This window comes from Aphelocoma coerulescens, chromosome 1 (assembly GCF_041296385.1).
Source record: "Aphelocoma coerulescens isolate FSJ_1873_10779 chromosome 1, UR_Acoe_1.0, whole genome shotgun sequence".
Lineage (NCBI taxonomy): Eukaryota > Metazoa > Chordata > Aves > Passeriformes > Corvidae > Aphelocoma > Aphelocoma coerulescens.
Window position 1 is genome coordinate 100249699 of NC_091013.1, and position 24632 is coordinate 100274330.

Below are 24632 nucleotides of genomic sequence, written 5' to 3' on the forward strand. Positions count from 1 at the left end.
TTCAACATGTCACCAGGAAAGCTTTAATTGGATACTTGAAAGTTAAGAATAATGATGGGTTTTACTGCATTCCCACGTTACTTAGGGATGATCATTTTTGTGGCTCGGTGGCTGGTGGAAGTGCCGTTCTGTGCTAGAGCATCCTGCACTGCTCGAGTCAACTGCCATCACACATAGGTATGCTGGACTTCCCTGCCTTCTCTCACGTGTTACAAGCAGCAAGCACTTCTCTTTACTTGCATTTAGGGTTAAAGTGGCTTTTCAGAGGTTCCCAGCACTTGTAGTAGTTTTTATCTAGGCGATTGGAGGTCTGGAGGCCCCATTTGGTGACAGCAAGGCTGAGGGATGATTCAAACATGAAGGCCTGTTGGGAAGAGAAAAGGTAGGTTAGGGTAAAAGAGGGAAAATTTAAATCCAGGCAAGGTGTCTGCTCTACCACAAACAGCATTTGTATACATGGTCCAGTACTTCCAGGTTCTCTCTTCAGCCTGACCAACTCAGGGAGAATGCTATTCAGATCTGGCAATGCAATGCTGGTATTAGTCCAGTCTCAGGAATGACGCTGGACTCCCTGCATGCCCAGGAAAGCCAGGTTGTGCCAAAAGCTCTAGTTAAAGGTCTGTTGATGATCATCATTAGATTTTAGGGGGTAGAGACAGGAGGACAGTCAAGGTGTTTGCTTCTTTGCCCACAGGCTAAGACAAAATGAAATTCTCAGCTTCCTGAGAGGCAGCAGTTTATGTTGGGAGATGATCAAAGCTGCCTGGCATCAAATGTCTCCAGGGGAGCTCCTGGGAACTGAACAGTGCTCGTTGGTGAGGGAGGTGAATGCTGCAGCCATTGGGTCCAAGTACTTTTCCAACTTGCCAGCAAGAAGCTACAGTACTAGGCTGTAGTTTAAAAGTGGGCACTATGCCATGCTGTACTCCAGCCCCCCTTTGGCTCCTTACCATGGTCCCGTCTGCAACCCGCTCCGGCTCCAGCTTGGCTTTGCTCGCCTTCTCAAAGCAGTCAGCATCCGGCCCATGAGGGGTCATCATGCTGTGCAAGCTGCCGCCTCCTGGCTGGAAACCTTCCTCCTTTGCTTCATAGTGGCCTTTGATGAGCCCCATGAACTCGCTCATACAGTTCCCTGCAGGAGGCAAAGAGAAGGTGTTTGGGAGGGATCACAGACAGGCTGTGAGCTCCTCGAAACCCATGTGCTAAGCTGGGCCAGGAGGGTGGAGTGGAAGTTTCTGAACAGGGTGTCATGCAAGGAGACATCAGGGATCCTACAGGCAATGCTTGTAAAGTTGTACACGATTTTATTATCTGGATTCAGAAACAAAGCTCCCTAATGAAGGACGTTGATTAGAAATCACCCTAGTGAAGGTGGTTCCATCAATCCCTAAATGACCCGTGCTTTTCCTACCATCTCAAGCTGTGTAAGTAATACGCCTCAATATGGACTGCATGGTGTAACCTGATTTTACAGACTTGGATTAGGGATCGTGAAGTGCTAGAAAGGAAGTTCTGTATAATCATCCCTGTGTTACAGACACAAAATGCCTGATCAACAGCCTTATGAGAGAGCTTGCTCTGCTGTCTCAGGTTATAAGCATGATTATTTTGATACTCTTCTACCACCGCCAGTGTAGTTAGGCACTTCATTACCTTATGCTTTTAATTCATGCATTATCTGCCTATTTGTCTACAGCCACTGTATGCCCAAAGACAAGGAGCCAAATTCTGTCCTTCCCTAGGGAAGAATACTTTCAGTAGACCCTCTGAAACCACTAGAGTAGCATACCACTAACTTAGACAAGGATGGTTATATCTAATCATTCAGTACATACTCAGTTATGCTCCCTGTAAGGAAGGTATTTTAACAGCTGCCATCCAAGCTTTCACCTTTACTATTCCTGATGTGACTGAACAATATGGCAACTTTCTGCCAGCAGTTAGTTTTTGCAAAACTGGGACATGCTTCCGTAGCTATTTTATATATAGCCTTTTTAACCACTAGTTCAGCCTTTGTTTAGTACAATCCAGAGTCTGAAATGTTTAGCAGCAAAACTAATTTAGGTCAAAGCAGGGTTGGCCTATATATGTATGCAAACATTCATTAATTTTCATCCCAAGTTGTCAGAGTCTCATGTAAGACTGGATTGTTACAAGCTTTTCATTGAACCTGCTCATGTACTGCACTTGGCACATTTAAACTGCAGTACAGGCCCTGAGAGCTGGACAGCCAGATTGTCTGCAACAGGAATTTTAACATCTCTTAGGAAGACGGGGCAGGAAAGTAGGAAACCAGCTTGAAATTTAAGAGATGAGCAGAGTCCAGTTTCTTTTTGCTTGCAAATTTCATATGTGAACCCAAACAATTTAGGTGTGCCTCCCTTCCCTGTTAGTTAAATAGTGTTGTCTCTACAAACAGGATGTTGTGAAGTTAAAATCTCTTAGTGGCCAGTAGAGAATCACATAAGCACCATCATGATAATCACATAAGCGCTCTCTCAGACAGAATAAATATATGCCCATGGTATAAAAACTGCATTAGACATTTTCAGTCTGAGTTCAGAAGTACTTAGGAGTAATTCACAACCTCTGAGGATGTAAATGTGGCCAGGAGAACTCAGTATTTACAAGCTGCACAGCCCCCTTTGTATGTGAATTTTTTATGGTGTCTAAGAGGAATATTTTTGAAACACCCTTGCTATGCTTGGGTCAAAGTTTACACAATATGAAAACTGTAACTCTTGAGTGCATCAAAATTCTCTGAACACAGGCTTTCCACAGCACCTGAGAAGAGGAGGCAACTAAGGATTCTGGCAAGCAAAATAGGCCTCTTGTGAAATACTTGGAGAGAAGGGAGTTCAGCAGAACTGAACTTGTTGAAATCAATACGGTACTTCTACCCCAGAGCTGCTCAGTCCTGCTATACCTCTCTTAATGCAACAAGATTTTCATCACAGCACTCATTTCAGAGGGAACTAACATGTGCAGTGTCCCAACAGCTGACTACCACAATGTCTGCCTTACCCACTCAAGCTCTTCCCCTCCATGGCTGGGGTAGAGCAGACGACCAAACTTCTTATCATGAATTTAGTGCTCAAGCTTATGGCTGAGGTGCTGTGGTCAAGTGAGTAGCTGTGGCAGCCACAGCCATCTTCATGGGTACTGAGATCATCACAACACAGACAAGAGAAGGAGAGTCCTTTCTGTCTTTTAGCCCACACAAAGCAAGGTTGAACAACTTCGTATTTGCTATGGCTCACAATGCATTGATGTAAAATTAGCACAGCTCTGCTGATGAGCAACAACTTCATTGTGGTTAAGCAGCAGTGTGTCTCACCTCTTATGGTCTAGAAAAAGTCTTGGCACTATTCCAGGCAGTCAGGAGATGTGTTTTCATGTCACCCTCATTATTGCAAATGAAAGCCAAATGACAGGGCAGAACTTTGCCTGTGGGATTTACTCAGATGGCTGCACAGCTGCCTACTATGCTTGCAAGTGCCACTGATTCTGCTGGCCTCCAAGATGCTTGGAAATAATCTGAGTAGCAGAAGGAACTGGCTGTTAAATTGTGGTTAGTAAGTGTGCAGAAAGCCTCTCAGCACTTCGAAGTGACCATAGCATTGTCACTTGGTAGCTTCTGAGATGAGGCCTCTTAGTTGTTGACATAAGGGGTGCAGGATGGCCAAGCTTTCCCCCTCAGTCTCATGGAGCAGGGTATCTCATCGTCTCCCTGAAAGGGCAGTCCCATGTGGGGAACTGGATTTCTAGCATCCATTCAATGCAACACAATGCCACGCTCTGCCAAGATGAAGCCAAAAAACTGCCAAAAAGAAACCAGCTCTGGGGATGGCAACCAAATCCAAAACACATCAATCAACTCCCTGCCTGAGAAGGAGCCCAGTTCCTCATGACTGGCTTCTTAAATGCCAGCAGTACCTCCATCACTGTGCAGGTGGTGAAGAAGGGCTCAGGAGAGCCAATTCCCTCCTTTGCTGTAACTCCGATTTCACCATACAAGTGCCAGCTCTACACCCCCTTGTGCTTCTCACCACTTGTAATATGATATTTCTCTTTCTCCTGTTCTTTATCTATGTACTCTAATGAGATATTAAGTGATTCATGGCTGGACAGGACAGTATCTGACTCATTTGTACAGTGCCAGGTTCAATATGCACCCAGTCTCTGTGGGAGGCCCTTGAGTACAGACACATCCATCTATGAAGACTCAATGAGCCCCATAACCTCTGAGTTTTCATGAGATGCTTTAAATAGGAACATCTTTGGATTTGTTCATTTTCCAGGGAGGACTGACTGACTCCAAGACGCTGACTAACTGAGCCAAGGACAACGAACCAGACTGCTGCTTCCCTGCGCACGCTCTCAAATAAACGGAGACTTGTTTCTTTTCTGCAGTGCTGGGCTCAAGCACAACCAAGAAAGACCAGACGTACGGTGGTAGTAAGGTGGACGGAAGGTGTTGTTAGCTACCCCCCATCGCGGGGGGAATATGACAAAGTCAGCAAGTGCCACTCCAGCACGGCTCGTCTTGGCTGTCAGGACAGTGAAGATGGAAGGATCCTGGAAAAAAGCAAAGCGAAAGAAGCATGAAACAGAGCAGGGCTTAGAGCTGTCTGCTCAGGTCACACAGCTGGTTAACCTGACTGATACAGCCTCTCCCGTGCCTAAACACTTTTGTCACCTGCATCTGATAGTGTGGATGAGATTTGGGACCCTGTGGGACAGCACTCAGCATCACAATGGAATGGGACTGGATGGTTCTTCCTTTGAGCAGCTTTGATGATCCTTCCCCATCCTGGCGTTATAGCTGGCAGCACAAATGCAGAGGGTGGACAGCACTGCAAGATGAGGTACTGCAATTCCAGGAGCAGTCTCCAACACTCCTGCCACAAAACCACACCTTTTCCTTAGCCAGTTACAGAGGACAGGAACATCCTGCTAGAGGCATTTAGCCTCATGGCCCTGTTAGTTTACAAACGGAGAAGAAATTGCAGTGAAATTGTGACTTGTTGAAGTCTTAAGTCCAGATTTTCTGGGCTTTGATCCCAAACCCATCCTTCTCCTGGCAGATTTGTCTGGAGTTTTAAACAAAACTTTCTGTTGGTTTTCTCACTAGAAGTGCTCCAGTCTCCTTGCACACTCACTTGCATTGCTGTGGGCACCTCTCCCACTGGACTGGTTTCCTTTATAGATGAGCTGCTCACATTAGTTTTGGCTTTAGTTATTTTCCATAAGATTAGAAATTATTACAATGAAAGCTGCCAGCTCTTCAAAATTAATTTCAGTGCTGGACTCAGAGGAACCAGACACATCCACAACTTAGAGAAAGGAATCTGTCCAATAGCAAGAAATAAATCAAGGCAAGAATTTGAAGCAACAGTCTTTTTGCTGAGTTGCACAGTGTATGTTGGCATCAGTATTCCTTCTTCCTCCAGGGTACAGAAGTTCTATGTGAAGCTGCACAGAGCTGTTTAAGAAGCTGATCAACCTCCAGTTACGTCTTTGTACCACAAGGGAGGATGTCTTCCTCTATGAAATCTTGGTTTGGGCCCAGGGAAAGAAGCACAAGAGATTTCACACTGTTTCTTAGAGCATAACATATTTTTTAAGAGGCACAGAGCCCCTGGAGCTCAGGGTGGGTTTGGATGGTACGGTAGCCACAAAGTTTTGCTCTGCCTTGCCCAGTTCCAGAACTTACCGCATGGTCAAAAGCAACAGCATTAATGACCATGAATTTTTCCAGATGGTATTTGTACGGTGTGTAGTTCCCATGCCAAGCTACAACATTGAAGGGGGAGTAATCCTAGCAAAGCAAAGAGACAGAGGATTACCACAAACAGCCTTCCAACATGCTGCACATGTGCAGGATGCTGCTCTTTCCCAAATGAAAAGTGGGTTAAGTACTGGTTAGAGGTACACTGGCAGCCCTTTAAGCACAGCCCAGCGTTGTGAGGATGAGGTTTTCCTCAGTGTTTCTGCTTGGTGAGCCTCAGCCTTCCCTCTGGGGTTTGGTCTCTAAGAGCTTTTAAATGCTCAGGCAGTGCTTGCCCAAGACCAGCTGTAACACCAGCTCTCTGGTAAGGAAACTCTGGATTTTCAGAGTAGCCCCAGCTCCTCATTTCTACTTTGTTGCTATAAACATATCGAGGCAAAGATCACTGTTGAGTTTTTTGACAACCAAGTTTTCACAAACACTTTTTTCCCAGACTGAGGATCCTCAGCTGGGAAAATGAATGACCCAAGAAGACAAGAGCTCAGTTCTGCTCCACCTAACTCAGCAGGACTTCCTAAGACTACATCCATGCTACTGATCTGCATATCCCAGGCCATTCACTGGCAGTCACTGCACTTCAGTATTACCTGTTCTCCCAGGGCATCCTCACCTGTTGGGCTGCAAACAGCTTGCCCTGGTACTTGCTGATCACTGTGTAGCCCCCTGGCACTTGGCGGTCCTCGTACCATGCCACAGGCACCAAGAAGTCACGTGGGTTGGCCAGGCCATTGGCTCCTGGGAAAGAAGGAGAGGTGACAAAGCTCTTTGGGCAATCTGCTAATGAAGTGAGAGGCTGGTGCAATTTCCTGGCTTTGTGGGTGTCCTTCTGTGCTGTGAATGACCCAACTCGGCCCACCAGGAAACCTGAAATAGTCATGTACTTCTCATGCTCCTATGAGTAGGTAATTGTAACTCATCCTAGTGTTCAAGTCCATGCTCCCTTTGTGACTGACATGTCTCCACTAGGTGCCTTCTGAACGAGATTAGTACGTCATCCTCAATTAAAGGTATGTAACAACCAGGAATTAAGTGAAAAATGGAGGATGAATTGCTCTCTGTTCCTGGACATCCTGCTGTTTGGATGCTTAGCCACTCAGAAGCTATGAGGCATGTCATGAGGGGCCAAATACATTCCTGAATGCTAACAAAGAGAGTAATAAAATAGTGATACCTACAGACTCTGGGCATACTGAGGGGTTGCTTAATGTGAGGAGTGAATTTCCAAAGTGCAAAGCACCATATGGGTGCTAGAGCATTCTTCTCCTCATTAGTAGTATTGTTACAAAGTGGTTTTGAATTTCTTGGATAAAAATGCAGACATTACTACCTGCTGCTAAGGTTTAACAGTCACTGCTTTTCTCCAGCTGTCACTTTTTTTCCAAGTTAAAAGTGAAGTTAAAATAAAGAAAGACTGAAATACAAAGGATCTTGGTCTCTGAGGGGAATGCGGGTAGGTGGTAAGAAGAGGAGCTCTTATAATTACCATCTCCTGAAAAGGTTTACAGGCAAGTGCATTCTTTTTCTTTTCTCCAGAAAGTAAGCCTTAGAATAGATTTCTGCCTTCTGGAGACAAAAAAGCCCCAAACCAAAATCTCAAAGAAAGTCTAACTGTTTCTGGAAAACTAGCTAATGGGAAAACTTATTGCAAGCAGGCTGGGCAACCATATCAATAATGAAGTGGAGCAGGCACAGGGTATGGTGGATGAAGGCAGAAAGCTGCAGCTGGCTAAAAGGCAAGCTGCTGAAAAATCACTGTAGGCTCCACGTGGAAAAAGATGTACCCAGCATGTCATACAGGAGAGATGTTCAAGTGGGGTCCCACTTAACAGCTGCAAATTGGGTTGGTTCTCCACTTGGAAGAATGACCAGCTTCAGTTTCACCACAGCCATGAGATGCAAATGCCCCTGAATGCAGATTAGCCTAGCCAAGCCAAGCTTGTTATTGATTGATAATACCAGTTAATTTACTTGAAGCATGGCCGGTCTTTTAGATCATGCTGAGAGCTAAAAATATCTAGTGGGGGAAAAAACCCCAATCCAACCTGAAACAAAAAACAACCAGCCTCAAAGCACCAGTCTGAATGTGGAGAACTATTGGCACTGGTTTTGTATTTATTTTAGCTGCTGTAAGAAGAGTTTCACTTCCCTTCCCTGACACAATCTTAGTAGCAGTAACCAGGAGGTGTTTTTCTCAGCAAGATAAATTTGGAGGCAAGTACTGAAGGGATAAGGAAGGTGACATAACCTGAGCTGAGCACTGCCAGAAAGCTGACTGGGAAATCACAATGTGGGCAGCAGGCCTTCAGATGCTGTGTCCCCTCACAATATCTTTGTCGTGGCAGCAAGAGGCTGTGCCTTCACGATCTGTGACTCTGCACAGAGCAGGAGGCATCCCACACAGAGGATCTGTGATTTATGAGAGCTAGACCTGCACTCAGTGAAAGCAGATCTGCCCTGGCAGCAGCACACAGAGATGTGAATGTGTTGCTGATCCGAGTCCTGTGCTGCTCATTTTATTGGTTTCTAATTTTCCAGAGGAAGCAGTTTCTGACAGTAAAGCACTCTAGAGCTCCAAGGTGTCTCTGTTAACAGAGGGAGGGGGAAAAAAACCACTTGATTAAATCTAAAGTGAGCCTTCAGGAATATGCGTTGCCTCTGAAATTTGCCCATTTTACCAGGAAAATTCTCTCCTATCACTCCAGTTTATGCCATATCTCTGAGGCATCAGTGGTGATGACCTTTTGGGTTTCTTTTGGTAAGAACAGGTTCAGAGCCAGCAGATAGGGACTCCAAGACCAGAACAGAAAAGAACATAGTAGAAAAGAGGGTGGGACATAAATGGTCCCTTCAGTGCCAGGGGAATCTCTGGACAACTGGTCTGTCACATTTTTTTGGGCAGATGCTTGTTCTTCTGCAGAATAACAGTGCTGGAATGGAAAGTATCTTTGTGAAAGAGCATATGCCTGGGAGGATGTGATGGGTTTGGGCTTGCAATTCATGCCTGTCCCTATGAAAGTCACTGCAGATCTAACAGGAGATCATTACCAATGGGTCCCAGGTCAGGCAGCTCAAAGTGTGCCCCATACACCTCCAGGATGTAGCCTCTGGTCTCTCCGAACACCTCCACACTGAAACGCATTCCTTGCTGGAAAATAAAGAAAGATACTAGGATCCTCCCAGGACTTTGCTGACAAACCACGAGCAGCTGAGGGCAGGAGTAGGCTTGCTCCAACATCTGGCTCTGAGCCACAGGCAAGGTGCATTCAGCCCTTACCTGGATGACACAGATTTCATTGGGCTCCACTAGCATCTTGCCAAACTCAGTTGTGATGAGCAGTTTTCCTTGCTGGGGCACTGTGGAAACAAAATGGAGGCAGAGGAGCTGAAGTAATGTGATGATTGCCACCTTCTCTGTCCTTGTCAGAGCACCCAGGCTCCAAGGAAGAGCAGTAGGCCCTTTCTGATACAGCTACACAGGGAGTCGGGGCTCCCATGCAGAGTCTTGAAGCAGAGACACCTGCATTGGAGTGAAGCTTCCTGATCAGCTCCATCATCCCCACAGCACAGAAGGTACTTGTATGAGCCAAAACTTCATGGCCCCTTGAGGTAATATTTGCACCACAGTCCAAATAAATAGGATTTGATGTATTTGGGTCCATACCTGTCTGTCTCACAATCTTCACATGAAATAGAGCATGTACCCATCTTTGTCATGACCGTGGCAGTGTGAGATGTCTGTGAATAACTGCTTCCTGAGGGTAGAAGCAATACTCTGCTAACATCTGCATTGTTTTCCATGATTGTGCTGGCACAGGAGAGCTCACATTTTGACTCGAAAAACTAGCAGATTTAAAAAACCTGTCCTGGCACTTTTACTTCACAGTAGTGAGGGAGGTGAGTGAGAACAATTTAATAGCTATTTGATGGGACAAATGTTCCTGTTGGTGTCCCGAAGGCATTGCTGTTCTTTACTCAAGAAAGATACAAGCAAATATCTGACTTCTGATACCACTCAGAATATTTTTCAGCATGGGTGGACTTTATCTATCAACCTCCACACTCACTGTGGCAGTCTGGTTGCCTGAGGGTGGCACAGCAGGGAAGCTAAGCTGCCGTGCCAAATAATCTTGGGCTAAAGCAACAAAGGCATCTAACTGTAAGCTGTTCAGAAATCCTGAGGTTTATGATTTCCAGAAAACCTCTGCCTGTGGCATGTCTAATTCCAGTCTGGGGAGCATTGGGAAATGATCCCTGAGCACCATGTCCAGGAACCTGGGTCACTGCTCAAAGAGTTGAGGTCTGGCACAAGAGCAGTGCAACTTGCCCAACAGCCCAGCTGGTGCCAGACCACCATATTTGCATGGCATGGGGGTGAAGCCAACCCTTTCCTCCAAATCTTGGCTGTAGGGCCCAAGGCTCTGGAAGAACAAAGAGGCGGGCAGGTGGTACCCCAGGCAGAACCACCTGGAGGAAAAAAGAAGCCAAAGCATCAACTCACCAATCAGGAAGTCACCATCCGAATTATAAAGGCATCTAAAGAAAAATGGAAACAATAACGTTAAGGTGCTACAAGCCCTGTGCATTTTGTATGCCACAGCTGGGAGTTTTGAGCTGGGAGACTGACATGGCAGAGTTTCACAGAATATTCTGAGTTGGAAGGGGGACCCACAAGGATCAAGTCCAACTCTTAAGTAAATGGCTCAGCCTGGAAGCAGGATGTTCTCTGACCTCTGCCAGGTCCCTGCCTTTGTATTCACACGCACATCAGTTGTTGTAAACTGGGGAGTGGGGCTGATTTCCCCCCGAGGCACTGCAGGGAGCAGCAATGCCTGCTGCATGTGTGTTGAATTCTGAGGAGCAGCTCCAGTCCCTAAGACAAGAGCACCTAAATCCAACACATCTCCTCTTGGTGCACCCCCATGTCCAGCTCCCTACTTCTCTTGGTGGTTCCCCACCCACTCCTCCGGTGTTTGACCACAGAGCACAACCTGCTGCACAAACACGGCTGTGGACACGGGGAACACGTTTGCCTGTGCACACAGGAACACAGCACGCACAGTGATGCTGGGAGCTGGACTCAAGCTGGTGGCACCAGACAGGAACATACAGCCAGCCAGCCTGGAGCAGCCTGAGCCACCAGCACAACAGATACTGACCTGTCGACCATGGAGGTGTTGCAGACAAAAATATGGACTGCGATGCCATTGCGTCCTCTGGGCTCACCAGCGCCACACAAGGTGTGCAGTCCCTGCAGGAAAACCGAAAGCACCGGGAGTGAGGGGCAGGCTGGGGAGCAGGGGCAGCCCTATTTCTCCCCCTCACCTCACCGCCTTGCTGGGACTCACTCCCTCTCCCACTTTCCACACTGCTACCAGCCTTTCTCTGTGTGGCCTTTTGTCAAATGTGTTGGTTTCTCTTTAACATACTTGGGGTTTCTTAAAATCCATGTAAGCTGGTGTTTTCCAGCCAAGGCTCTGGGGAAAACTGAGGGCTGGGGCTTTTTTTTTTTTTCTTTAAGAGTTCCTGAAAAGTCAATGAAGAAAATCAAGCCCACTGTCAGTTGCTTGAAATCTGCAATCCTCTCCCCTCCCACAGATGCTCTGCAAGCCCAGTGGTTTCAAAAACTGCCAATATTAGCCCAATTCTGAGCATTTTGTGTGCCCTGCCACCCCCTGAGGGGGAACAGACATGGAGGATGCCCAGATGCCCTGGTTCCCCAACTTACGCTCACAAAGTCCATCTTATTCTGAGAGGCTTTTGGAATCTCAAAAGGTTTCCATCGCAGCTAGATTGCAGCAAACAAAAAACAAGAAAGAGGTCAGAACACAAATGGTGGTAATTCAAAAGAAAGTAAACCCCTGTCCTCCCCCTGCTTCCCTGCCCTCTGCTAGCTGAGGTAGCTCTCTCTTTCCTTGTTCTCTTGATAATCTGGTTAGGGTTTGTGTTTTGTTTTGTTTTGTTTTTTATTTGGGGGGCTTTTAAAATTTTTAATCATAGTTTTGTAAAGTAATTGGCAAGCCTTTGCAGTGCCAAGGTTAAAAAAAATCCTATTTAAAATGTGTCTCTATTACTAACAACACTTTTGAGAGCAAAGAAATTCAGATGAGCCAGCTTTCCACAGTGAAATTGTCATGGTCCTGTGCTCCACTCCATGCTGAATGATTCAGTCCCCCTGTGACCCAAACAGGACAGTCCTGTTTGCTCCACTTGAATTTCCCCACATCCAACACTGAAATAGCTCTGCCTGCATGAGTAGGAGCCATGAGCAGCACTAATTACTTCTTGCAAAGTCTATCAAGGTCCTCAGGCAGAAGGTGCCAGAGGAGTCCAATATATTGGATTTGAATCCACCTGCATCCTCTGACAAGAAGTTCCAGAGTTTATGTTTGTCTGGGGATTTTTTGATCTGTTCTTTTTGGTTTGGTTGTTTTGTTTTTTTTTTTACTGTGACATTTGTTATTGGTTTTTATTTTCTCCCTGCCTCTCAATCATAGCTTCCCATGGTCATCTCTGTTCCAGTCTGGAGAGCTTTCTTCTGTTTCAGCATTTCTTGCTCAAATGCCTCCCCATATTTTTTCATCACATTTGACTCCTTTTCAGTTTTGTCATCTGTGTCTTTTATAATTCTGCCAGTGTCCTTGGGTAACTTTAAAGTGTAATTTTTCCCTTTGACTTCAATAGGCTTTGCATAAGGTGCCTCCATATGGCCATCTTTTTAGATGAATGAGGATTGGGAAAGCTCCTTTAAGTACCTAGGTGAAACACAAAGCATCACAAGGAAGAGTAGGTCTTGTCCAACAAACTGAACCCCGTCTATGGCTCTGCTTCAGAAAGGATAAGAAGGAAAGCAGGAAGGTGGCTCCCACTTACTGCAGGAAATAACTTCTCTGGGTTTGGTGGTTGCCATTGAAGGTGGAAGAGGGAGTGGGCAGGAGCTTTGCTGCTGTTTCCTTAGGCAAAAAAGGTACTACACATAAATGGCTTCAGATGCTTGAGAGCTGGGCATCTTGGAATTACTGTAATCATAAATAATCATGAAGGCAGATGTGGAGTGCAAAAGGGCATCCAGGATGGATGAGGTGATAACAGAAGTCATTGGAGCTTCATCTGGGAAGGAGCACCAAAGGCATGTAAATATGAGCCTGTCACTGCTCCTTGGTCAATGGCTGGAAAACATATTCCAGCAGAACTGGGGGATTATTTAGACAAATGGTGAGGCTGCTGGGAGGCTGGAAATTAGCTAATCATGATGCATCAAAGGGCAAAACCTGAGAGAAGTGAAAACCAATGACCATGATATGATGTTGAGAGGAGAATGGCAGCAGATTAGCAAAACCAAATGTTCTGGGGCTGGCAGGGAAGAAATCATGATTAAAGACAACAGCAAGGCTGTAACAGAGGAAGACAAATGCCATCTCTCTGTGTGACTCTCCAGAATGAAGCGAGATTTCCCACGAGGGCTGCAGAGAAATGGGCTGACAGCCAGTAACCTCTCCAAAAGTGCAGGGAAGGAGAGGATGGATGGCAGAGACATACTTCTGCTCTGCCTGCTGGGCTGGGGCATGATGAGATTTTGATGGGGGACACGGAAGGAGAAGAGAAAGCAGATTAAAAGGTGACCAACAGGAGCCCCCAGGGGAGATGCCTGGTAGCACAGGTCTAACCCTGTGGCACTGTAGCTGTGCTGGGAAGCAGCACAAGGATCTGACAAGATGGGAAGCAACAAGCATCAAAGGCTGTCCTTCCCTGGGTAACCATGGTGAGGAACAATGAACAGGTGGCAGACAAGACCCTACTCCTGACTTGGCCAGACCCCCAGGAACCCATGACTCCCATCAGACCTCTTGCAACTCAGTGCCTTTGCACTTCTGATTACTTTGATATTTGACTGTCCTCTTGGCAAGACCAGGGCTCCTTCCAGCATGGTTACCTGATTGGGATCAGGCTCAATTTCATCCCAGTCGTGTGTCAAGTGGCCTTCCTCGAGAGGTTTGAAGGGTTTGTGGCAAACTGAAGGTAGGATTCGATACAGCCAGCTACAAAGAAGGAAAACACCTGGATTAGCCTGGGGAAAAGGTTAAACCCTCTGGGTAGCTGCTGGCTGATTGAGCTCCTAGAATAACATTTACATGGGTGGCAACTGGAACAAAAGGTTTATTAAATATCAAATTAATAATATTAATATTAAAATGAAATATCAAACAACAGCTCACAGCCAGAGGCTTCCAGAGACAGGGCTTTTATTATAGGCTCTAAATACAAACATGTCGTGCTTTGTATAGGTAAATGTCTGTATGTGTATTTATGTATAATTACATATGTCTACATTCACACATATATGCATATAAAATATAAAGGCACAGCTTCTTCTGTGGCTGAAATACAGCAACCTTGCAGTTGGAAAAAGAAGCTTGTTTAAACACAGTTGTAAAGCAGCTCAGACACGACAGGGACGAGCAGTGTCCAACAGAAAGAACAGAGGAGCTCTCTGGAGACAGAAGGTCACAGCCTGTATCTGAATTTGGATGGATTACAAAAAGTAGCATCCCATGCCTGGCTGGCCATGCCCATGCAGCAAAGCCCAGAGTTTTACGTGATGCTTCCCGCTGCTGTAGGAGGTCCCCCGTGCCTCCGTCACTGCCTGGGACCGTCGCTCTCCTCCCTTGCTGCCTGCTGTAGCTGTGCACCTTGCCACCACTGCCATTCCAGCATCCACACGCCCTGCATGGTGCAGCCAAGCCTGAAGCTGGGCTTTCAATCAGGTGAGAGAGCAGAGGTGATCAGAAAAGCCTGAGCTAGGCAGGGCTGCCAGTGCCTTTGATGTGTTAACAGTGGTGGTTGCAGTTTGGGCAAGTGGGAGAGGGGAGGAGGGAGAGCTCTCTCCCTTGAGAGCTGGAAAAATTCCATCAAGGACAACTGCGTGCAGCAAACAATGATTCATCCCTTTCCCACGCACACTGAGAGCTGGGAGCAGCCTGGAGAGCAGAGGCATCTCAGATGATGCATTTGCCTTTTACTTGAATAAGCAGCAAAAGGGACAGAAGAGCCACAGCGGGAGAAGCAAAAAGAGAAACCCATCTTCTGCAATCTGGTTGTGGCTGGAGCATGACAATCAGGACAGAGCTCTGGGAAGTTTGTTGCTGGATGGAACAAGCTGTTCCCAGCACTGCTGAGGTGTTAAAGAGCATGCTGGGTGCCTGGCACTTTTCTGAGGCCCTGGGCAGCCCCAAAATGGGAACAGACTGAGCTAGCAGCACTCTGGCCCCAAACAGTGTGCAGGAACATCCATTAGGAGGAAAGAGTCTTTCTCAGAGGCTTCATTTTGACCCTATTCATCAGGTGCTTACCAGTGCCAGTGGCAGGGGGGATGTTTCCATAGAAGCATCATGGCTGAAACCCCAGGGTTGTTTCACACAGCACACGCAACCCACTTGGGACCATGTGGTCCCTATAAACATCCCCCCCTACCACACCTTGCTCAGAAAACCACTTTCTTTCCCATCCCAATCACTCCTTTCTCAGCACTTTTGTAACCCACTTGCCCCACTAAATGCTTTTCTCTCCCTCTCCCATGGTCTTCTGTCCCTCTCCCTCTCGTAGTGCACGGTAGAGGTTTTTTACCCTTCTAGGCTTGCAGAAAGCACTGGTGGCACCGAGGCAGCCTCTCCACCACTCCCCAATGCTCACCCCAAGTGCCACATCCCCCAGCCAGTGCCAGGGGTCACGGTACCTTCGCTTGTTGGTGGGCCGGGGACAGGTGAAGGCAGAACCCGAGAGCTGTTCCGCGTACAGGCCGTACGGGCAGACTTGAGGGTTATTCTGGATGGAGGAGAAGGAAAAACAAGGAGTGAGAGGCAGTGGCATGGAACTTGGCTCTGAAGCCTCCAGCAGAGCACTGACCTAGGCACCTGACACCCCGATGCCATGGGGTGCTGTGCTGTCCTGAGGCTGTGCTTCAGCTCCAGTACTTGCATGTTCTTGCTCCTCTGAGGCACCAGCCAGACCCCAGACCCCATTCCCACATGCCACAAGAGTGCCCCAAGGAGTCAGCACAGCCCACTGGGGCAGCAATAGACTAAGCTGCAAGGGGCAGTGCTCCACAGGGTCAGACGCAGGAGTATCACGGAAAAGGAAATAATTCCCAGTGAACACAGACTGCAAAGCAGACTGCTATTGAGCTCAAACTTTTCTCAGACCAAGTGTTCAGAGGGGTTACCCCAGAGCATCATGTCTGGCTGGCTTTCCAGAAGGCTGATACAGACTTACAGCAGCTGAATGCACTGAATCCCCCCTTCTCCCCCTGCCCTCTGCCTGTGGAACCACTGCCCAGAGCAGGCATTTTGGTGTTGTGCTGCTTCCTCCTGACAGTGTTGCTTGCTGCCCAAAAGCATGAGTGACCTGTGTAGGAGCCTCTGCTTTCCTGCAGGGTTTCTGCACAGTGAGAATCCTCCTTTGGAGTACAAAGGGGGCACTTTCCCCTTTGCAGAGCTGTGGGTACAACTAGCACAGGTTTTAGCAACCCTTATGAGTTCATAACTGGAGGACAGACTCCTCCTTTTTAGAGAACAGAAACGAAGCATTTTGATCTAAGTAGGCCACCATCTATTTGTCTGAGATCAGCAAGAAGCAAAGGCATCCAAGAACTGCAGGAAACACCCCTGTGGGACAGTCATACACCATTTGCTATCCTATCTCCCTCCTGCATCCTGTCATCCTGCTGCTGAGCAGACCAGCCATCCATAAAGTATCAAACCCTGCCCTGAGAGGTGGGCAGAGGGGAGATCTAAAGCTCTCTGAGTGCGTGTAGCTTCCAGCCCTCAAGCTCCATCATGTCAGTGTGGGTATGCAGTGAAGCAGGGGGATCAATAACCCTTGGAATTTTTATCTTAGCCAGCACTACTGCAGATGCCAGTCTTATAAATACTGCATCGGAGAAAGGATCCACTCCCGGGACTGAAGATTTTTTTGTCTAACTGGTTTTCAGATTTTTCTATTAACTCTTTTGATACAGAGCCCACACTCTGTCCAGATGAGAGCACCTCAGCCAGGAGCTGGAGGAGTCTGCTCTGGAACGCGGTGTGCTGTGGAAATCCTCAAAGAGCACATCCACCACAGCCCAGTGCCTTTTTAGACCAGCAGCCACCACTATTGTTCTTCCAGTTTTAAGGTGCCTCTATCTTACATTTTTTCTAGCCAGCCTCAGAAACAAGAAACTGCACCAGCCAAGCTACCAGCCTGAATCAGCACAGCAGTTTGTCTTTCTTTTGGGCACACCGTGGGCTGCCATGCAGACCTAGGGGACATAGATATGTGTTTAACGTGTCCCTGTGTTGTGTGTTAGTGTCCTCACTGGCACACAACATGTAAAACATCAGAACTGGGGAAATCCAGAAAACTCAGGAAAAGCAAAAGTTGAGAAGGTCTCCATTTGACCGTAATTCTTTGCACAGAAGGTGAAGAGGAGCACCAAGGGATGTAATTGGCTAAGCACCAAGTCATAGAGTCCTAGAGTGGTTTGGAGTGGAAGGAACCCTAAAGATAATCTAGTTCCAACCCCCCTGCCATGGACAGGGACACTTCCCATTAGACCAGGTTTCTCAAAGCCCTGTCCAACCCGACCTAGAACACTTCCAGGGATGGGGTATCCACAGCTTCTCTGGGCAATCTGTACCAGTGTTGCACCACTCTCATGGTAAAGAATTTCTTCTTAATATCTAATCTAAACCTGCCTTCTTTTGGTTTAAACCCATTCTCCCTTGTCCTGTCCACTGCATGTCCTTGTGAAAATTCCCCCTCCAACTCCCTTGTAGCCCCTTCTGGGTACTGGAAGGTGCTATAAATTCCTCCAGGAGCCTTCTCTTCTCCAGGCTGAACAGCCCCAACTCTCTAAGCCTGTCTTCATAGGAGAGGTGCTGCCATCCAAGTCCAAATGGAGACAGGAGATCCAAGGGAAGCCACAGGCAGTCTCAAAATGTGTGCTGGTGTAAAGGAGACCAGCACAAAGGAGGTGAGAGCACTTTAGTTCTTCAGGGTTTCATTTTTGCCTCTGGGCACCAAGAGGGTAGCACCACGTGGGTTGCTATTCTTTTCCTTAAAACAGAACGACCTCGCATAATTTATTTTCATCAAACATGTTCAGAAGTTACTTTTAAGAATGAATCTCTCAACTTATTACTACAGGCATTCATGTCCCCTCCCTACAAAGAAGCTACTCCCTGCCAAAGACTCATATGGCAGCTTCATTGAACCCCATTCCTACAGAAGTTGTGAAAGCTGCCTCTCCTGCCACAAGCATGTCTCTGCTGATCTTCAAACTTCTGCTCTGGTTTAATCCAGAGCTGGTGGTTTCCTTCTCAGTGTGGCTGAGCCACTTGTGTTTCAGACTCCGGAAAAAAACCCTGTTGCTGAGCAGAGGTAATTTAGGCAAGTATTAACCCCCAGGGTGAAACTTGGAAGCTCACAAATAACTTAAAAATAGAAAGTGTGAATGGAAATTTTTAGTTCTGACTTCCGCCAGCATCTTATTACTCCAGTCTTGCATAAAGAAGGTTCCTGGAGATTTTCATAGTGGCAGAGAGAAAGGAAACACGTTAAGATGAAAAGAAGGGATTAGATATTCACTCTAGAGTGCATTCTGATAAAGCACTTAAAAAAACCTCAGTACCTGTCCCTCCGGTAAAGCTCCTGGACAGCGTGGGTCCTCAGAAACATGTTCATTTCCAAATCCCGACATGTACTGTAAAATAAACCACACAGCTCATCACTGTTTTGAAAACACAATCAAAACCTCTCCAAACAACCCACCCATTGCATTCCCATGCATTTTCGCAGGCTCTTTGTATGCATTAAGACTTTCTCAAGTGATCTGTTTGCATGTTGCCATAGACCATTTTCACAGCTCCTAGATTTGCTTCATTAGCTAATCGTGCGGTGGGCTGGGAAGCACAGACAGGAATTGCTCTCCTAAGTCCACGTGTCTATTTTGACTACATTCTGCTCCATCAAGGCACTTGAGAAATAACCCAAATATCACATAGACTGTCAGACTCAAGAACACACGGTGATGGATAGGAAGAACTGTGCACCAGCATTATGGATGTGTGCTAGCACCATTCACATTCAATCTGACTTTGCTTCAGTCGTGGATGTTCCAAAATCTGCAGACTGCATTGCAAATTTGTTCACTTGGTCCTCAGATTCTTAGGGAATGGAACTGGGAGTCATTTGGTTGACATGTCTTGTGATAAATCCCCATGCTCAAAGAAAAGGTCAGGGTGTAGATGGGATGAGGGAGGAAGGGAAACACAGCCAAGTTAAACTGTGTCACTGATTTGCCCTAAATAAGCAATGTCTAGTTGGGCATGAACTGTCCGCCATGGCAGTAAGCGAGAATTAATCCATTACTGGGTGATTGTCTGGCTCTCTAGGGCAGTGAATTCCCAAGAGACCCATGGATGGAACAGACATACATGTCCTCCCATACCTGCCCTGCCTACAGCTGCCGTGCTCTGAGCATGGCTAAAAGCCACAGGATACAGTGGATGCAGATCCCATCTTTGCAGCACTGGGAAAAGCCCTGCAGCAAGCCTGAGACACATAAGAGAAGCAGGAATAACAGAGACCTTAGCTTTGCACTGTCAGAAATGTAAATACAGTCCTTTCAGATGCCACAGGAAGGCACGAAGCAGCTCTGTTGAACTCTGAGTGAACGCAGAGGTGTTTTTTGGCAGTGACCAGCAGTTCAGCCCCGTGGCCTGGGGAGGGAGTTAAATATTAATGCTCCCCTCTAACAACTGCAAGGGTAGCGGGGCTGCTCATCAGCCTTCACACAGCAGTGCCAGGATGGCAAAGCCCAGGAGCCCTAAGGCTTGGCTGTCACACACCCTGGCTATGGCCAGCCGTGAGCAGCTCTGGCAGGGGCAGGCACCTTCAGGGAGGCACAGGTCTGAGATAAAAGTGAACTGACAAAGCCCCTCTACCTGGTTTATTTTATATATAGTATTACAGTGCCTGGGTTGTTCCCCCCAAGGGTGTTCAACCCTGGGCAATTTGCAGCCCCCTTATAATTTTCCCAGCGTAGCAGACACTCAGAGAGCAAGCCTGAAACCTCCTGAGAAATCATGTGTTTTCCTCAGGCTCCTTTCAGCGACGTGTAAGAGAAGACTATTCCCAGGGGGCCCCGGCTGGCTGGAAGCCCTGCTCAGCCTGAACCTGAAAACATCCTGGTTTCTATCGGTTCAGGGAGGATATTTCTCTCGTCTTGCAAATGAATATACATCGCTAGGAGCTGCTCTCCGCTGGGTTCTGCAAGAAGCATATTGATATGCAAAGCAGTAGGTCACCTAAGCAGCCCTGGCAAATGTATTGTACCGGAGCATTCCCCCCCCCACACCTCTTTTTTCCCCCTCCCTTCTTTTAAACGGAAATGCAGCAATATCTGATGGGACTGCAGCAGTTCCAGAATTAACTGAGGCTTCCACACTGCATCCCCCTTTATCAGTAACATAAAGGTGGTCCGAGCATTTGCCTTCGGGGCAGCCCTGGTGAAAAGGGGAGGACAGGGAGAAGAGGAGGAAGAGGGAACAAGCTGATTTTCTGGAGGCATAGCCAGCAAGATTCGACAGGCTCTGCTGAATGCTGATGGAGAGCTGGGAGGGGACAGTCGGTGGTTCTTCGGAGGGTTTGTGTGTCTGGCAAGCATTGTGTGCTCCCCGGCAGCCCTGTGCCACACTGCTGGGGTGAGGGGGAAAGAAGGCACAGAGACTTTTCTGTGACAAATCCATCCCCTGTCCTTCAGGCTAAAAAGCTGGTGACCCGCACATCTGGCCTGCCCATCCGCACCCCCAGAGGTCCCTTTGTCTCTGCTTGCTGGGACAGAGGAAAGAAAGAAAACCAACCCAGCAGCAAGCATCTGGTGGCAGCAGCTGCCGTGTGGCCACGCTGGTGCTGCACCGCACCTTGCCCGAGCGCAGGAATGCAGGGGCAGTTTCCCACTGGGCTGGATGCAGAGCTGCTGCCTTCCTCAGCTGCACCAGGGGCTGCGGAGGGTGGCACTGCCCCGCTGCCTCCAGAGTGGCGGCAGAAGCTGCTGCATCATTGTTTAGTCAAATAAATTCTTTCTTGCCAAGAAAAAAAAAAAATAGAATGCTCAGATAACTGCATCGAGTGCTGAAAAAAAGACATTGGCAGGACTGCAGCCGCTGGAGGGGAGATGTCTTCTTGGTGATTTATCACCCTGAGTGTGACTCCAAGACTTTTGCCTAGATGTTGGATGTGGCTTTTCTTATTCACTGTTTCTTTTTGTCTTTCTCTGTGGCAGACCTCAGAGATGTTCTCTCCTCTACATGCCCATAGGGGTTGGTGTCAAACATTATTTGGGCTCCCAAAACGCTCTGCCATATCAGCTCTCTGCATGCCTCAGAATTGTCATGCTCCAGGGCTCTGATACAGGTTGGTTGGGGGCAGTGGTGGAAGGGCCAGGCACATCATGGCCTTTCTCCCTTCCAGCTCTCTGAGCCCACCTCCCACTTCTCAGCCTGTGTTGCACAAGGTGCCCCCAAGCCAAGGGAAATGACCCCTTTCTGCTTGCCCAGCCCAGAGCATCCTTCCTGCGCTGAAAAATCTGAAAAATGGAACGCAGCCCTTCTCCAGGAAGTGGCACCGTGATCTGACCAAAGGCACCTCCCCCTAGGTCTCTGCCTGGCCTCTACAGTTCCTAGATAAGTTATAGATATCTCCAGGTTGGGCAGGTTGATGGGCACTATTGTAATTGGGCAGGTGGTTTCTCTGTTACACAAAATATTCTCTGTGGCTCTTTGTTTTCAGTTCTGCTTTTAACTACTGTTGTTATTTTGTTCAAGATCCTGTAGATTTTTATGCCAACAGGACCTTAGGAATTCATCTGACTCCGCTTTGGTTTTTGTTTTGTAGTTTTTTGATGAAATGAGAGAGATAAAAGCCCAGCACAGCATAAAAAATTCAGCAAATCTCATTGATTGGAATGACTGGGATGTAAAGCAGAGTGCTCACAATGGGTGTCATGCTCTGACCTATAAACCATAACCTTTTGTTCTCCAAATTAGACGGCAGGCATGGGAAAAATGCGTTTGAAGTCTGAACACATAGTCTGCAAAATAATTAAGACCCTTCTTCAAACACTGCATAATATATTTCTCTATCAGCTCCTGCTGCAGGACCAGGAAAACAACATTCCTCTCTCGGCAAGAAGCATGGCACTTTATATCAGCTCAGTCCAGTCAGCACTGGAGTGTTTAACAAAAATGCAGAAACATTGACATGAGCATTTGGGGCAACGAGCAGAGCAGGTCTCTCACCCTCTGTGTGGGGCTCCACAGCCTCCTTGCAGGCTGTAGCCAAAGCACACAAACCAGAGCTCTGCCCTGGTGCTGCAGGGCCAATATCCCCAGCAGAAGCTGCCACCTCCCCGGACATTTCGACATCCCTCTGCTCCAAAAGGGCTGGAGATGGTCCAAGGCCAGACCTTTCCTAAAAGGACCTGCTCAGCTTTAGGGTGGGACATGGCACTCTGTGGGCAATGGAAGAGAGGGATGGATGCCAGGGGAATGGAGAGCAAGGGTAAAGCAACAGTTTTGGAGGAGACATGCCAAGAGAAGGTGGAGCAGGTGAGGTGATGACAGGATAGGGACACATGTGACGTCTCAGAGAGGAGCTGCTGGCAGAGCAGCCTGTTCCCATGAGCAGAGCCACGCCCAGCCTGCAGCCACAGTCACAGCGGCCACCAAGGCCTATGGGGCTGCTAGGAGTGAGTCAAAGCTGGACATGGAAGATGCAGTCACAGCCATGACATGAACCAGTCGGACCCTCATCTGGAATGGTCCAGGGGCAAGGCTGCCCTGCTGCTGAAAGAGGGCAGTGAGAGCTGGGAAGTATCAGGGACAGGCAAGGAAGAGGCGCAGTGAAATCTGACTGTGTGAGGAGACAGAACTCCTCCGAGGTGAATAAGAAGACCTGTAAAAGCGCTGTGTAAAATAATGAGCATTGCAGAAGGTGGTGAAGGAGCACACACATGTATCTCCAGGGCTAGGAAAAGGGTTGGGAACAATGACATCCCAAAAGTCTGGGGAGAAATGTGGTGATCCTGCACAAGCTCTTGAGACCCACCACGTCCTGGGGTGAGGCTGTGCTGCCTGCTGCAGCAGCTCATGCACCCCTATGGCCCTGGGGCAGCTGGCCCCCCATAACAGCAGTGGGGTGCTGATGAGGTTCAGGGTTGCAAGTCTCATGTTCCTATGCTTGAGCCACAAGCCCACCCTATCCCACCCTTCTCCCAAAGCTCCCCCATGCTCTGCCAAATGGTGCCTTGCTGGGGCTTGGAGAGGAGGGCATGGCCACAACCTTGCTGTTCCAGCGTGTCCTGCAAGGGGCACTGAGAAACAGCCCTCAATGGAGCATCTCCCCAGTGCTGTCAGGTAAGATGGCAGCCAGGGTTGCAACATCTGGGCAGATGTTGCCATCCAGATTTCATAGGCAGAGAGGGAAACACCCCCTGGCAGCCAGGGTGGGAGGAGGGGTGTGTGCCGAGGTGGGGGAAAGGATAACTCCCACCATGAAGAGGTGCTGACCAAGAATTATGACCTCCAAAGGAGGTGAAGGGGCAGAGAAATGCCTATTTATAGATGAAACACAGCACAATACTTCATCCCAAGAAAGCTTTAGAAACACACCTTGACACTCAAAAGAAGGGCACAATAAAAGGAAACAGAGCCCAAAAAATGAGTCTGAGCAGAGAAGCTCTGGTGGGTCGCAGGCACCCGACCTCTTACCTGCAGGCCCGTCATCCTCCTCCTGGTTATCCTCCTCTTGGAGCAGACACAAACCTCAAGCAGGTATCTGGCCAAAGAAGCCTGCCAAACAAAGCCTGCTCACTGATCAACTGAGCTGGGCTGGAGGCAGGCTGACAGTGCTGGGAGTGAGAAAGTCCAAGGGAATTTTCAACCTGTTTGCTCAGCCCAGTCTGTGTTTAACCAAATGCCAGCCCTTCTCTGCAGAACCAACCCAAGGATCGATCTGAATAAACAGCGGGTGAGAGGGACTGGGTTTCCTTATCGCCCCTCTTTCCCTTTAGATGTTAAAAAAGGGGTCCCCCACACGTGGGGAAGAGCAAAGAACAAGGTGTTTAGAACCAAGAAAAGCCATTTTGCAACTGTTTTATAAGCTTCTTTCATAAATGATACCTCTAGCAATTTTTATACACAGTCCTCTAAATGTGTAACAAATATTTGACCACTAATTCTTCTGAGCTGTGTTATACTGGGGATAGAAGAGATCACATCCCCATCGTGGTGAAGGTAGTGATATTTGTGAAACACTGTGTGCCAACATTACACAGCATTTTGGGGCCAAAAGCAGGGGAGGATTTTGTATTCCTGTGATTAGAGCTAGTAGGGGGAACTTACAAATTCTGAAGTATTAATATTTTTCAAGAAAGCTGTTGCTGGGGAAGAAGTGACAGCAAGCATTTAGCTACAGAATACTAATGAAAGTAGCTCTGCACTCCAGAAGTTGCAGGGAAAAAACACAATTGATTTTATTTGATTTTTTTTTCACTTTGAATTCTGAACTTAACCCCCCTCCAAAAAAAAAAAAAAAAAGGAAAAGCAAAAGCAGTATTTTTTCCATTTCCATCACCTACTCTGCTATATGCCCTGCCAGGAGGAAATTTCTAGGAGGAACACACAGAAATTTGAATGTGACCCTGAATAATGTTTCCTCCTCTCCTAGAGCATCCAGGAAGCCTTCCCTCCCCAAAGAGTTACCAGTCTCTGTGGTCCCCACAGCAGTCACTGAAAGCTTGGGCTGC

The 24632-nt window shown here is 47.6% G+C and overlaps 1 protein-coding gene across 1 annotated transcript; it reads right to left on the bottom strand.

Annotated features, from left to right (window-relative positions):
• HGD (homogentisate 1,2-dioxygenase) lies at window positions 1–23756 on the bottom strand. Its single transcript, XM_069021197.1, has 14 exons — window positions 23596–23756; window positions 18456–18527; window positions 15522–15610; window positions 13722–13827; window positions 11517–11576; window positions 10948–11039; window positions 10290–10324; window positions 9066–9145; window positions 8837–8936; window positions 6402–6526; window positions 5717–5821; window positions 4452–4578; window positions 951–1132; window positions 1–364 (listed from the first exon to the last, which is right to left on the bottom strand). Exons 1-14 carry the CDS (start codon window positions 23608–23610, stop codon window positions 233–235), a joined length of 1320 nt encoding a protein of 439 aa, XP_068877298.1. The 5' UTR covers window positions 23611–23756; the 3' UTR covers window positions 1–232.
• Window positions 23757–24632: the final 876 nt, after the last annotated feature.